The following is a 16521-nucleotide window of genomic DNA, read 5'->3' as shown; positions in this document are numbered from 1 at the left end:
ATTTCAAAACAGAGCCCATCGTAAAACAATGTTTGTTTCCAAACAAGGCAACTCACTGCGGGTCATGTGTTCCAGTGCGGTGTGAGCCACAAGAGCAGCTCAGCCAGATGCGGTTTCTGTGGTTCTTGGGCTCACAGAAATCGTTTACAAGAAACTCTGCATGAACCGTATATAACTGCCAATCACCAGGAGCCAGTCATCCTGTTGGGTTTGTTTTTAAATTTAAGAAGTTTCTCAACCAAAATGAATGCAGGTGCTGGCTGCAGTTCCACCGGTAAGGGGTCAGCTACGTGCAGTGAAGGATTAGACTTGGTTATCTCTCTCTCTCTCGCTATGCTGCAGGTAGTAGTTGTGACTATCAGGTTTACAGCCTCCTTGCAATCATTCCTCGAGTGATTTGCAGTTTGCCTGGTGCTGCGGAAGACAATATCAGGGAGAGATGGGCTTGCGCTGGAGCTGACTGGTCTCGCTGTTCTCACGAACCCAACTCCGTGTCGACGCAGGCCATAATACCCCCAATGTATGTATCTGTAAGCACTGCGCAATTTAATGCAACATGTTCCAGTTTGCACCAGGACCTGAGAAAGTAACTTTTGTAGCACACTGTAACTTTTTTTCATACAAGGGCGCTGATGCCCCTATTGTTAAATTGCCTGCTGACACACAATGTCCCACCTTTCACACAAAGAATAACCACTTAGATAACATGCCAGGAGGCTACCAACATCTGTGGAACTGCACGATGAGTGCTTTTAGCAAAGAGAGCATTGGAGGAAAGTTCTACCCACTGGTCTCGCCTGTACTTCGGCAGAGGACTCAGAGTCCATACAAGTCAAGGTTATTGTGCGATAATGAGCTTCCCTACAGCACCAACTGCGAGATTTCTAAGTGTGGTTTCAGAGCAGCACTGCCCAGGAGTTGTAACAATACTTGGACCCTCTGCTTTTCAGGTTCTCTAAAAGCTGCGATCACATCCTTTTCTGATCAGTGTAAATACCACAGTGATCCCATCTCCTGATTGAAGGTGTACCAGAATGATTTATGGCCCCTAAGTTTGAACAGCTCTCTGCATTAACAAAATATTCGATAGAGAAACATGAAAACAAAATCTCCTCTAAACTGCATCTCCTCCATCAAACCTTAATATTTTTCTGTACAGCTCACAAGAATTATATGCAAACAAAGCGGAGAATTTATTTTATGTACACAGTACTGCACGCACTAGACTCCAGATGGTGAACTTGCAGGGTTATTGGTTGCAGTGCTCGCCTTCTGGTTTTTGAGTTTATTTTTTGTATGACATCAAGTCAAAAAAAAGTACAAAAAATACATGCTTTCTCAGATCTAATGTAAAATACAACATTTACAATCCAAAAACTTCTGGTTTTATTTGCAAGGCAACAGTTTACAATGTTTTTCAGCAAACAATTTTGAATGGCATAAAATATGTTAACAATAAATGTTTACAACTGTATTCACAGAAGTACAATGCTTAAAAGGAGTTGAATTGCATTAGCTGCACACTCAAGCATATGCTTACCATGAACCTTGACTCAGCATCTGTATTCTCAACAGATGACTAAAGGCATACTCTACGTGGATAATCTCCATCCGTACGGAGAGATGACCAAAGGCATATTCTATGTGGATCAGAGAGATGAAGTCATCTCCATGCCAGGAAGGGAAAATGGCTGCACGAGCCACACAACTGCAGTCTGGTGTTTACAGGTTTCATCAAGTTGAACCCCAATTCAATTTAATCCAGTCAGGTGGGCCTACTGTGTATAGAATTAGACAGGGCGTTTTCTCCATATCACTGGGACTGGCCAGATGAACCCCAATGGTCTTTTCTGGTCCTGTACATTCCAATGCAATATAATTATTAATGAACTGCACAGGAATATATTACAATAAAAAGCTTGGTACAGGGACACAATTTAAAGCAGACTAGTTGATGACAAAATGTTTTTTTTAAATTTGTCTGTAATTCTTCTCTCATCTCCATCTAAATGGTCACCTGGTTACCAGGGACCAGTGAGCAACAGGTACCATGGAAATGGTCACCTGGTTACCAGGGACCAGTGAGCAACAGGTACCATGGAAATGGTTACCATGGAAATGGTCACCTGGTTACCAGGGACCAATGAGCAACAGGTACCATGGAAATGGTCACCTGGTTACCAGGGACCAGTGAGCAGCAGGTACCATGGAAATGGTCACATAGTTACCAGAGCTGACAATACCAAAGGCCAATGACAGATAAGATTTTACAGTCACATTTTTGCATGGACCGGTCACAGTGTTCAAATCCAACGAGCAATGGTTACCATGTAAATAGTCATGTGGTTATCGGCAACATTCAGCACCAGATATCATGGACTAATGACAGATGAACTTTTCAGTCACACGGATCCCATTTGGTCCAATCATAGCATTGCAAAAAAATGGCAGTGTTCAAAAGTGACACTCAAAAAGCAATTCGTATAATTTTCTCTCAGGCTTGCAATATTGATTGCTGCTGCAGACAGCTGTTCGAACTCAGATCTCACGTGGGATGCCAAATCATCACAACACGTAGACAATCCAAAGGGTGCAAGGTTGCAACTCTTAGAGAAACCGAAAATCAGAAGGCATCACTCAGTAATATTTCAATATGGTGCACTGCCCTTAGTTTAGCCATGTGGAAAAGAGAAATTGCAGACTTTTTCCCACCCCTAATCCATGCCGACAGTCCTCGAGTGCGCAGGAATTCTGGGACAAGTAGTGGGGGACAATCGTTTCTCACTGAACATTGCCTCTCCAGTGAGTCAACACCTTCAGGGCAGATGGGGGTTGGGGGGAGGAGGAAGAGGAGGAGTTCTGGAGAGATATGGGGAGAAGGGGAGGGAAGAGAGTCCTGGAGAAGTGGGTTTGTCAGGGGGGGGGGGGGGGGGGGGAGGGAGGAGGAGAACCTGGAGAAGCGGGGGGAGGAAGATACAACTCCTGAATATAAACCTAACCAAACATCCTAGGCCAGTCACACTCCTTGGCAAGACACGCCCATGATTCCAGCAGATCAGAAACCATAATTTTCCACACAACCCACTTGATTCCACCTGCATTCATCTTTTCAAACCCTAATTCCATTTCTATCCTAACTATTATACTTTTTTTTAAATGTAAAATTATATATTTTAATAGTTTTCAAAGTTCTCTATCTAGAGCAGTCCTCACAAATACCGACACACTCCTGGGGGCCTCCTGCAAATAGATATTCCAACACCTGAAAGGCAGCATCAATTACCCAAAGGAAGAACAGTGCTATCACTGCAGACAACTCATTAAGTAGAAAAATGTGCTGGTGAATCGAATCCAAAAAGAATACAAGTCTGCTGCCTTCACAGAATCCTTCAGCCGGAGGACTTCAGTTTGAAAAGAGACATGTGAATTTACAGTTTTGTTCCTGTTTTGCCTTTAATTCTACTAATCCCACTGAATTCTATCAAACTAATGCTTCTCCCTGTTTCTATAAATATGTGGGCTCCAATTTTCCTATTTAGTCTATCAAAGACATGTCCTCCAAAGGGAAACCCAATTGACAAATCAAACCTGAGAAGTTTACTTGGCCCAGCCTTACCTGCTATTACCGGGAATCCATTCCTGATATCTACAATTCTGGGAAGGGAATGCTAATGTAAAATAAAAAAAATGCTGCAAATCTTAAATACAAACAGAAAATACTGGAAATACACAGATCGGTCACTATCTGTAAAGAGAGACAGGTTAGTGTTTCAGATGAACCCTTCATCAAATAGAGCTCTGACAAAAGTCTAACACCCAAAACATTAAGATCTTTTCTCTTTTTTTATACCATATGCTGGCTGACTTGCTGTGTATTTGCAGCATTTTCTGTTTTTGCATCTTACTTGGAATGGTGCAATTTATATTTCCATCCACTAGCTCTGCATTTATAATCCAAGTTAAATAACCTTTCATCCACATTATCCACTCCAATAGCATTTTATAAAAGCTGACTGTCATCTCTCAAACATCTAATTAAAACAAGATCAGTTCTTGAAGTCTCTTCTCATTACTTTACCCTTTAAATCTGGCCACTCTTCTGACCTTGCAAGATGCATCAGTGTCCCTCTGAAGGCTGGAAACCCAACACACCACACAACATTCTAAATGTGTCCCCACCACTGACCTATATCAAGTTAGAACAACTTGTTTTGGCTAACAGTCTTGGAGGTGCTTCGGATTTTCAATTGGTGAACAAAGCGAATTTTAAAAAGGGAATAAAACAGAAATTAGCAGATGAGGGAAAGATGATATACAAATGGATGAAAACAAGTAGGCTGTTTTCCTGCACTACAACTTTCATAGGAACATAGAAACAAATTGATTTATTTCTTGTCTGTTCCAGAAAGGATTTACACCCTGCCCTCCAAATGAATGTTGCTTGAAAACGTGGCCTCTCAAAAAGGAGAACCACCTGTCACCAGGGCCGTTAAGACAATTGCTTCACACAACTAGTGTCACGAGCTTGGGCAGTGGTCAAAAATCAAATCATGGTAAGGGGAGGAGTCTCCGGTATAAGAGTAGATGGGACGGGTCATTTCCTGAGTGCGTGCTAGGAAGGCAGGGAAGACGTGCAGACCCCACTCTAGGCTGTGGATTGCATGTGGACCCAGAACTTTATCAGGAATGAGACACAGGGCTGTTAACCCTTTGAATAAGGGATGTTTGTAAAGTTTCTGCAAATGTCACAGTAAAAGTTAAAAAGCAAAACTGAAGAACGCAAGGAAAGATAGACTGAGAAAAGGCAATTTTGATCTAGCAAGCCTATTCTTTCCAATGATGTACAATTCTTCATCGTTGATACCCAATTTATACTGTCAGCTTTGCTCAGTTGGTTGCAATCTCATCTAAAAGGTTGTGGATTTAATCCTCGCTCCAGCACTTGAGCACAGAATCGAGCTCAGCACTCCAGCAAAGTACCGAGCATGTGCAGCATTGTCAAAGGTGTCAATTGAGCCATTAAACCAGGGTCCTGTCTGCCTGTTGAAGTGAATATTAAAGATTCCACAGCGCTATTGGCCGAGCAGGGAGCTCTCGAGTCCTGGCTAACATTCCTCCCTTAACCACAATCAAAAACAGATGAACTGGTCATTCAACTCATCACTGTTTGTCAGATCTTGCTATGTGTAAAACAGCTGCATTTGCCTCCTTAACAGTTAGGAAAGAGATTAAGAAGCCGGACCTCAAAAGGTAATAATCTTCAGATTACTCCTGGTGCCACGCACTAGTGAGTATAGAAATAGGAGGATAGAGCAGATCAATGTGTGGCTGGAGAGATGGTGCAGGTGGGAGGGCTTTAGATTCCTGGGGCATTGGGACCGATTCTGGGGGAGGTGGGACCTGTACAAGCCAGACGGGTTGCACCTCAACGGGGCTGGGACCAATATCCTCACGGGAAGGTTGGCTAGTGATGTTGGGGAGGGTTTAAACTAGCTTGGCAGAGGGCTAGGAACCTGAGTGTATATTCAGAAGGAAGAGAAGCAGAGCTGGAAATGGAAGGCAGAAAATTAGTAAGTGAGTTTGGAAGGCAGAGGAAAGAAAGGTTAGAAACTAGACAACAAAGGAGTTTGGCAGTGCTTAATGGTATATACCTCAATGCAAGGAGTATAGTGAATAAGACAGATAGACACGCGGAAGTACGATATCTTAGCTATTACAGAAACATGGCTTAAAGAGGGGCAGGAATGGCAGCTCAACATTCCTGGTTACAGGATTTTCGGACAAGATAGAGAGGGGGATAAAAAAAGGAGGGGGGTTGGCAATATTGGTTAAAGAAACAATTGGCTGAGAGGAGGGATGATATGTTAGAAGGGTCATCAAATGAGACCATATGGGTTGAGTGAAAGAACAAAAAAGGAGCAGTCACACTGCTGGGAGTGTACTATCGGCCCCCAGTCAGAGAGAGATAGAAGAGCAAATATATAGGCAAATTACTGAGAAGTGCAAAAACAATAGGGCAGTAATAGTAGGGGATTTCAACTACCCTGATATTAACTGGGATACAAACAGTGTGAAAGGTATAGAGGGTGCAGAATTCTTAAATAGCATTCAGAACTTTTTTAGCCAATACGTAGCAAGCCCAACAAGAGAGGGGGCAGTTCTGGATTTAGTTTTAGGGAATGAAGCTCGGCAGGTGGAAGGAGTATCAGTGGGAGAGCATTTTAATAGTAGTGATCATAATATAGTTAGATTTAGCATAGTTATGGAAAAAGACAAAGATAGAACAAGAGCAAAAGTTCTAAATTGGGGAAAGGCCAATTTTACTAAACTGAGAAGTGATTCAGCAAAAGTGGACTGGAAACAGCTACTTGAAGGTAAATCAGTGTCAGAGCAGTGGGAGACATTCAAGGTGGAGATTCAAGGGGTTCAGAGTAAACATGTTCCCACAAAGAAAAAGGGTGGGACTGCCAAATCTAGAGCCCCCTGGATGTCAAGGAGCATACAGGGTAAGATAAGGCAAAAAAGGGAAGCCTATGTCAGACACCGAGAGCTCAATACTGCAGAAAGCCTAGAGGAGTATAGAAAGTGCAGGGGTGAAATTAAAAAGGAAATTAGGAAAGCAAAGCAAGGGCATGAAACAATACTGGCAAGTAAAATTAAGGAAGACCCAAAAATGTTTTATAAATACATAAAGAGCAAAAGGATAACTAAGGAAAGAGTAGGGCCTATTAGAGACCAAAAAGGTAACCTATGCGTGGAGGCAGAAGATGTGGGTATGGTTCTTAATGAATACTTTGCATATGTCTTCATAAAAAAGGGGGATGATGCAGAGATTGTAGTTGAGGAGGAGGAGTGTGAAATATTGGATGGGATAAACATAGTGACAGAGGAAGTATTAAGGGGTTTCGCATTTTTGAAAGTAGATAAATCGCCAGGCCCGGATGAAATGTATCCCAGGCTATTAAGAGAAGCAAGGGAGTAAATAGCAGAGGCTCTGACCATCATTTTCCAATCCTCACTGGCTACCGTCGTGGTGCCGGAGAATTGGAGGACTGCTAACGTTGTACCGTTGTTTAAAAGAGATAGATGGAGTAGTAATAGGTCAAGTCAGTCTAACCTCAGTGGTTGGCAAATTGTTGGAATCAATTCTGAGGGACAGCATAAATCGTCATTTAGAAAGGCACGGGTTAATCAAGGACAGTCAGCATGGATTTGTTAAGAGAAGGTCGTGCCTGACTAACTTAATTGAATTTTTTGAGGAGGTAACAAGGAGGGTCGATGAGGGCAACGCGTTTGATGTAGTGTACATGGATTTTAGCAAGGCTTTTGACAAGGTCCCAGACTGGTCAAAAACGTAAAAGCTCATGGGATCCAAGGGAAAGTGGCTAGTTGGATCCAAAATTGGCTCAGTGGCAGGAAGCAAAGGGTAATGGTGGACGGATGTTTTTGCGACTGGAAGGCTGTTTCCAGTGGGGTTCCGCAAGGCTCAGTACTAGGTCCCTTGCTTTTTGTGGAATATGTTAATGATTTGTATTTGAATGTGGGGGGCTTGATCAAGAAGTTTGCAGATGATACGAAAAAAGGCAGTGTGGTTGATAGTGAGGAGGAAAGCTGTAGACTGCAGGAAAATATCAATGGACTGGTCAGTTGAACAGAAAAGTGGCAAATGGAATTCAATCCAGAGAAGTGTGAGGTAATGCATTTGGGGAGGGGAAACAAGGCAAGGGAGTACACAGTAAATCGGAGGAAGAGAGGGACCTTGGAGTGCATGTCCACAGATCCCTGAAGGTAGCAGGACAGGTAGATAAGGTGATTAAAAAGGCATACGGGATACTTTCCTTTATTAACCGAGGCATAGAATATAAGAGCAGGAGTTATGCTAGAACTGTATAAAACACTAGTTAAGCCACAGCTTGAGTACTGTGTACAGTTCTGGTCACGTTACAAGAAAGATGTGATTGCACTAGAGAGAGTACAGAGGAGATTTACGAGGAGATTGCCAGGATTGGAGAATTTTAGATATGAGAAAATATTGGATAGGCTGGGGTTGTTTTCTTTGGAACAAAGGAGGCTATCGGGAGAAAGTTGCAGCACAGAAGGAGGCCATTTGGCCCACCTGTCCGTGCCGGCCGAAAAATTGCTATCCAGTTTAATCCTACTTTCTGGCACTTGGTCCGTAGCCCTGTAGGTTACGGCACTTCAAGTGCACATCCAAGTACTTTTTAAATGAGTTGAGGGTTTCTGCTTCCTCAGCTCCCCTCTAATGCTTCTACCAACTGGGAGATTTAATTGAGGTATATAAAATTATGAAGGGACTAGATAGAGTAGATAGGGAAGACGTATTTCCCTTAGCAGAGAGGTCAGTGACCAGGGGGCATAAATTTCAAGTAATTGGTAGAAGGATTAGAGGGGAGCCGAGGAGAATTTTTTTCACCCAGAGGGTGGTGAGGGTCTGGAACTCACTGCCTGAAAGGGTGGTGGAGGCAGAAACCCTCAACTCATTTAGAAGTACTTGGATGTGCACTTGAAGTGCCGTAACCTACAGGGCTACGGACCAAGTGCTGGAAAGTAGGATTAAACTGGATAGCAATTTTTCGGCCGGCACGGACAAGTGGGCCAAATGGCCTCCTTCTGAGCTGCAACTTTCTATGATTCTATGGTAACAATGACTGCACCTCAATAGTAATTCATCATATATCAAAGGCTTTGAGATAGGTCTAAGACATGATACGGTGCTATATAAATGAAGATTTGTCATGTTATTTAATTCAATTTAATCTCCTGAGGGAAGTTTCTACAGTATCTCCCTAAGCCAAAAAATAACCTCACAAAACTCCAGAGTATCTGTCTAACCCTATACAACAAACTATAAACTGCTTGTTTCACTCTGAGATCAGATTGTGCCTTTGATAGAAAGATTAAAGTGGTTTTGTTTCCTTGACTTAATTGACTACAATTGAAAATTTGCAGATCTTCCCATATATTCACCATTGTATTTTGCGGCATCAAATCCTTATTGTTAATTTTATCAATATGCATGATGTATTGTTGAGTTTGCCTGGGATATTCTGTATCAATGAGTTAACAGATATACTGGTTTTGACTCCTAAGAGGTTAGCAGGACTTTGAAACACACTGCTGCTGTGAGATCAGAACAAGAAACTCAGTATTACTCTCTGCTCAAGGAACTAATTCGTATACAGAATTTGAGAGAGGACAGAATAGCTGAACTTTGTTTGCGGTGGCGGGGGGGGGGGGGGGGGAAATCAAAATTTATCAAATTTATAGACAATCTTGAATTCAATCCAACGCCCTTCTTACACAGGGTAACTGACCCACTACATAGCTTCGCACTGAATTAACTTTTACATATTATGTAGCTTTGGTATTTTGCCAATTATTGCGCCTCACGTACTATGTTAAAATCGGTAGGTGAGTTACCGAGTTCCATACAATACTTGTTACACTTGGATTTGGCACTGTGCTAGGGATTAAGCAATTTAAAATGTTACGTAAAATTAGGGCCCTGAACAATAGCTGCAATTTTCAAGTGGTGGTTTGAATTGGCCCGCAGTCCCACGGCAGGCGGGCCCGCAGTCCCACGGCGGGCGGGTCTGCGACAATTCCACGCTCAAAAAAAATTCCAAACATGATTCGATTTGTAAATAAAATAGGAAACCAAGTAATTCCCTCCCCCACCCAGTCTCAGTGTTCACCAGGTGCTCCCAACCTCCACTGGGAACTTATGCAGGCCTCCTCCTCCCCATCCCCCATCAGTCCAATTATTCCTCCCACCCTGCTTGACCTGAATCACAAACTTGGTCTTAATCTCTCTTGGCATTGCATATGGGGAGTTAACTAGTATTATTGTATTTGTAAAGATATTGGTTGCTTTAGTTGGCAAAATAGCATGGGCCCACATTAAATGTAGTAAGCAGTTAACTACAAGTGAAGTCATTGTTAGCCCCTTGAGTACACACCTCAGAACAGAATTTGGAAAAGGTGCAGCTTACAGATCTTAACAAGCAAAACCGGTGTTAGTCAAGAGAAAAAGCTATAAAAATCTGATACTGCATCCTGTCCATCCTCAATTAGTTGCTCTTTCCATGGTATGAGAGTTTCATGATCCCAACAGCTTGTTACTCCCTATAACATACACAGTCCTATTTTTGTTTAGTAAGGGTATTAAGGGAAATGGAACCAAGGCAGGTAAATGGAGTTGAGATACAGATCAGCCATGATTTAATTGAATGACGGAACAGGCTCGAGGGGCTGAATGATCTACTCCTGTTCCTATGTTTCAGTCAATGAGAAGTGTGAGAAAGGGTAGAAGACCAGAAAGAGGGAGACAGAAAGAATTAAGAGTGTGAGAAACAAAGAGAGACAGTTTCAGCAGTGCCAGTGGATACCATGTGATATATAATTTGGACCAGAAATACAACTGGTGCATCCAAATGACTCAAAATAAAAACACTATGTGAGGAATAAAATTAACTTCACACAAGAACCAGAGAAAAATGATGTGTGGGTTCCTTTAAGGACGTATGACTTCAGACTTTCCTGGAGAGTGGATACACTGTGTCCCATCATGGGCAGCCATCATATGGCTACAGTTTGACCAAGATAGTGGCTGTGGCATGAACTGCCCTCGTGAGCTGTCCCCTTTAATCCACTATTTTGTGTTGGAAAATATACACACCCTCCAAATCCCTCACCCGAGCGACCACTCTTCACATATAAGAAAGTGAGCGAGCACAGGCAGGCCAGTCCAACAATCAAACCAGGGACCTACCCAGTCCATGTAGCTCAGTACCATGCCATGCTGCGCATTTACCTAATGACCTGGGAGAGCCCTGTAAGTGTTATTTTTAAAACCCTGAAAGAATTCACTTGCAAGATGACACATAGCAGATATCTGTAGTTATATTTTGAGTAGTTGTGCATGTTTCTCTCTTGCTGTGTGACAGTTTGATCCCATAGTTGACAGAAATGTAAACCCACTCTAGCCTGCTGTAGTTGCCATTCATGAAATACTCACCTTTGCAGTTCGCTGATTTCATTGCTAATTGCGTCCAGCTCTTTGATGCCAGTGAAATCCCCCGAGCCAACCGAGCTTGTGCTATCCTATTGGGAAAACAGAAAAATGGAAAAGTCCATAGTAAAGGCAGCTAACATAAAAGTACAGCAGAAATGTGACAAAAACAGTACGGGTTAAAAACATAGCAAGTTCATCAGTAGCTGACCAATTATTTTGAGTAGATAATACTGATTCAGTGAATGTAGATGTGCTTAGTTCTACATTAATGCAGTGTCAGGTTTATGTCACTAGAGACTCCCAGTGAGCTACTTCAACTCCAGAGTTCCCTCTGTTGGCAAAAAGCAGGGACTGCTGCCTCACACTTCAAACAGAGACACCTTCAATTATTTTACATGTCTTAGACCTTGTCTTGTGAAATTCTCAAACTTGTGAACTTAAAAATAGCCACATTATATTCTATTAGTTCCATAAATCCAGTTATGTTAAACTTGTGTGGAACCTTGGTAAGACCACACTTGGGAGTATTGTGCACAATTCTGGTCTCCATATTATAAAAAGGATATAGAGACACTGGAGAAGGTGCAAAAAAGATTCACAAGGATGATACGAGAACTGAGAGGATATATTTATCAGGAAAGACTAAACAGGCTGGGGCTCTTTTCTCTAGAAGAGAGACGGCTAAGGGGTTATCCGATAGAGGTCTTTAAGATAATGAAAGGGTTTGATAGGGTAGATGTAGAGAAAATGTTTCCATTTGTGGGAAGTCCAAAACTAGAGATCATAAATATAAAATAGTCACAAATAAATCCAATAAGGAATTCAGGAGAAACTTATTTACCCAAAGAGTGGTAAGAATGGTGGAATGTGCTACCATAAGGACTAGTTGAGGCAAATATAATAGATGCATTTAAGGGGAAGCTAGATCAGCACATGAGGGAGAAAGGGATGCAAGGGATATGCAGATAGGGTTCGATGAAGTAGGGTGGGAGGAGGCTCGTGTGCAGCATAAACACTGGCACAGACCAGATGGGCTGAATGGCCTGTTTCTATGCTGTAAATAGTTTTTTCTCATTTCTCAGGATCTGGGTGATGCTGGCAAGTCCGCATTTATTGCCCATCCTTAGTTACCCTGAGAAGGTGGTGGTCGGGCTTCTGCTTGAACCACTGCAGTCCGTGAGATGACGGTGCTCCCACAATAGTATTAGGTAGGGACCCAGTGACGATGAAGGATCGGTGATATATGTCCATGTCAGGATGGTGTGTGACTTGGACGTGATGCTGTCCCCACGACTTTGCTGCTCTTGTCCTTCGGAGGGGTGTCGTCAAAGTAACCTTGGTGAATTGCTACAATGCATCCTGTGGATTGTACAGACTGCAGCCACAGTGTACCGGTAATGGAGGAATTGGATATTGCTTCCAGTGGCAGGGGCACCGATCAAGTGAACTCCTGTGTCCTAGATGGTGTTGAGATTCTTGAGTGTTGTTGCAGCTGCACCCATCCAGACAAGTGGTGAATATTCCATCACACTCCCAGCTTGAGCTTTATCGATGGTGGAGATGCTTTGAGGGAGTCATCACAGAGTATCCAGCCTCTACCCTGTTGTTGTAGCCAGTGTGTTGATATATTGGCTGGTCCAGTTCGGCTCTTGGTCAATGGTGACCCCCAAAATGTTGATGGTTAGGGATTCAGCGATGATGTGCCATTGAAGGTCAACAGGACATGGCTGGTCTTTGTCTTGTTCGAGATGGTCATTACATGACACTTCCTGCTGAAAATGTTTCCACCAGTAATTACAAAGAGAGAGACTGATGTTTCAGGTGTAGATCGTTCATCGGAATCTTAACCAATCTTTTCTCTTTAAAGATAACATGAAATCGGGATCAAAAGGTTGCCTTTTGATCCATCACATACAGTTAACACTGCCAGTCACTTCACAGTGAGTTCCAATTAACAGCACTGCCCATGCTCTAATTTACGTGCTTTTGCTTGGTGAAGTTTTCTGCTAATCAAAGTCAGGATGTCTGTACTAGCGTGCGCAGCAATTTCCCACTCTTTTGTCTAGGTATAGGATGGATTAAATGCAGAGTAAAGTTCCCTCTGCACTGCCACAACAAGGTACCATGGCCCCAATCTGAGATGGCCATCTCATACAAACATACGAATTAAGAACAGGAGTAGGCCATTCGGCCCCTCAAGCCTGCTCTGCCATTTGATAAGATCATGGCTGATCTGATTGTGACCTCTACCTATTAAAACCTTTGACTCCCTTGTTAATCAGGAATCAATCTAACTCAGCCTTAAAAATATTCAATGACCCTGCCTCCACCGCTCTCTGGGGAAGGGAGTTCCACAGACTCACGACCCTGAGAGAAAAAAAACTCTCCTCATCTCCGTCTTAAATGGGAGACCCTTTATTTTTAAACTGTGGCCCCTAGTTCTAGTCTCTCCCACAAAGGGAAACATCCCCTCGGCATCTACCCCTTCTAGTCTCCTCAGGATCTTATATGTTTCAATAAGATCACCTCTCATTCTTCTAAACTGCACTGTATACAGGCCCAACTTGTCCAACCTTTCCTCATAAGATAACCCCCTCATCCCAGGAATCAGTCGAGTGAACCTTCTCTGAACCGCCTCCAAAGCAATTATGTCCTTTCTTAAATAAGGAGACCAAAACTGCACACAGTATTCTAGAGGTGGTCTCACCAATGTCCTGTACAACTGTAGCAAAACATCTCTACTTTTATATTCCGTTCCCCTTGTAATAAATGACAACATTCCATTTGCCTTCCTAATCACTTGCTGTACCTGCATACTAACTTTATGGGATTCATGTACCAGGACAACCAGATCCCTCTGTACCTCAGAGTTCTGCAATCTCTCTCTATTTAAATAACATACTGCTTTTCTATTCCTCCTGCCAAAGTGGACAAGTTCACATTTTCCCACATTTTACTCCATCTGCCAAATTTTTGCCCACTCACTTAACCTATCTGTATCCTATCTCCGCCTGCAGCACTGCGGTCCTTCCCTTTCCCACACCACCATTCACCTCAATGGCCTTTGAGTGAGGCTGCCAATTAATGCTTAATTACAGGCAGTGTAAGCTGTGGGCCTAAAGCCAATGAGAACCACTTTCAAAATCGCTTCACTTAGGACCATTCCACCAGGAAGGCGAGGAGAGTTGAGGGGTGTGGGGGGGGGGGGGGGGGGGAAAAATCAAGGAGGGGGCAAAAATAAAATCAAGGTGGGTTTTGGGGGTGGGGGGGGGGGGGGGAAGAGCATGAAATATCAGGAGTTGCTAAACAGAAATGTAGTGGGGGTTGGTGAATATTGGCCACATCAAAGTACAGAGTGTAACAGCAGGTGAAAGAGGGGTAATGTGGATTACCACGGGGGCATCTTCCACTACAGACAATACTTCCTTCGAGGAGGAAACGACTATCAAGGTGGCTCAATAGGTGAAGGCACTGCCCAGTGAGAAACCACTCCAGAAGGTTTCAGCTTCAATCCCTAGGCCTGTGCTGTGTTGCTGCGAGGTGGCAGTAGACATGCTATTATTTGTCTCAGCACTCCTGGCCACCAAGAATAAAGGAATTAGCCCATTCTCACCCCAACGGCTATCCATGAAATTCTGTATGAGACACGTCAGGTTAAGGATAGGTTTAGGCTCAAGTGTAATGCCTCTCATGACCGAATAGCCTACCAACACAATGTCAAGGCGAGCACATGGAATGCAGATGGCAAGTGCCCGGTGACTAGCACCTGAGAAACTGCACCCAGTGTGAGTTCATGACCCCAGGAAAAGACGGGAGGTGCTTTTTCTTTTATGACACAAAAGGAAACCCACTGACACAGCACAGTTGCTCTCCTCCGCACTAAAGCCAGGGTGGTACTGCTTTTGGAGAAGGCTCCTGTTCACCACCTACATTCAGAATTTCAATTTGATGCAATTACTGATTGTGATTGAAAAATTAGTTGATGTTTTGCAATGGAAACATCCAGCTGAGTGGGTGAATAAACACACCACAGACCAGATTCCGAGAAAAGATGCAATTACACGAAGGTTATAGCTCTACATTTTGCTAGCTGTACATATTTTCTGATACTTGGTCTATATACTGCAAGCAAACAAGTCTGATAAATAAATACCACAGTATCAATGGGGAATACACCGGGTCAGCGCACAATCTTTCCTTTCAGCTGTAGCTCTTTCAAAGAGCCAGCACAGGCACGATGGGCTGAATGGCCACCTCCTGTGCTGTAACATACTATGAAAAGTTACATCTCTCGTGCTCATAGCAATGCAGTTATTGCAGCTGCAGCCCTTCTACTGGATTCAGGTTAGCCAACTCATGTCAAGCCACGTGGGTCTCGGCCCTGATTAATGACTCTGTCTAGGTGCTACGGGCAAGGCTTGTTCCCTCAGAGTTTCTATCCTTTTGACAATTAACACCATTTATATTATTCCCCACTTTGCTGCCTTGCCAGCACCAACCTGTCCCTCAGCCAAGAGCATTTCAGCTGTCAAGTTTGGCATGGATCAGGGAAGAAGAGCCTTGCAGCATGGGATAGGGCTGCCTGGTCCAAGGAGGTCAAGCAGCTCAATACCAACCTGCCCAATGCCAAGGAACGGCAATCAGATGGCACGGCACCAGACTGTCTGGGATGCGTACTGACGTGAATGCCACTCCGTGCAAAGCAGGTCCAATGCCACCACTCGCAAACAATTTTACAACACCAAGTTATAGTCCAGCAATTTTATTTTAAATTCACAAGCTTTCGGAGGCTTCCTCCTTCGTCAGGTGAACGATGTGAACCTGACGAAGGAGGAAGCCTCCGAAAGCTTGTGAATTTAAAATAAAATTGCTGGACTATAACTTGGTGTTGTAAAATTGTTTACAATTGTCAACCCCAGTCCATCACCGGCATCTCCACATCATGACCACTCGCAAAGCAAGTAGTGTCTCCAATATACAAGTGAAAAGGCAGCATTTGTTGCAGTAAGCTCAGAGTTGCAAAACAGGAAACAGATCAGAGTTTAAAAACAAGTCTTCAAATAAAATTCCAAACGAGAGGGAAAAAGTAACTTCACAAACGAGAACAAATGCAGAAACTGAAGTGAGAGAATCCATGAAGTGCAGCGACTGCAGGCACTTCCAGAGAGAGAGAGAGACAGAGAGAGAGAGAGAGACAGAGAGAGAGACAGAGAGAGAGAGAGAGACAGAGAGAGAGACAGAGAGACAGAGAGACAGAGAGAGAGAGAGAGACAGAGACAGAGAGAGAGAGAGAGAGACAGAGAGAGAGACAGAGAGAGAGACAGAGAGAGAGACAGAGAGAGAGACAGAGAGAGAGAGAGAGACAGAGACAGAGACAGAGACAGAGAGAGACAGAGACAGAGACAGAGACAGAGAGAGAGAGAGAGAGAGAAAAAGAGAGACAGAGAGAGAGACACACACACACACACAGAGGGACAGAGACACAG

The 16521-nt window shown here is 43.4% G+C and overlaps 1 protein-coding gene across 11 annotated transcripts in view; it reads right to left on the bottom strand.

Annotated features, from left to right (window-relative positions):
- eps15l1a (epidermal growth factor receptor pathway substrate 15-like 1a) overlaps positions 1-16521 on the bottom strand; it is a 332219-nt gene that overhangs the window by 186181 nt on the left and 129517 nt on the right. For all 11 annotated transcript variants that reach the window (XR_010957886.1, XM_067968026.1, XM_067968036.1 and 8 more), the window contains exon 12: positions 11039-11124. Coding sequence is in view for 10 of the 11 variants with exons in the window: in XM_067968026.1 (XP_067824127.1) it covers positions 11039-11124 (86 nt within the window). In the remaining variant the exon portion in view is untranslated. The remainder of the gene's footprint in view (positions 1-11038; positions 11125-16521) is intronic.

The sequence above is a fragment of the Heptranchias perlo genome, chromosome 29 (genome assembly GCF_035084215.1).
Source record: "Heptranchias perlo isolate sHepPer1 chromosome 29, sHepPer1.hap1, whole genome shotgun sequence".
NCBI lineage: Eukaryota > Metazoa > Chordata > Chondrichthyes > Hexanchiformes > Hexanchidae > Heptranchias > Heptranchias perlo.
This window is presented reverse-complemented; position numbering and strand designations above follow the sequence as displayed.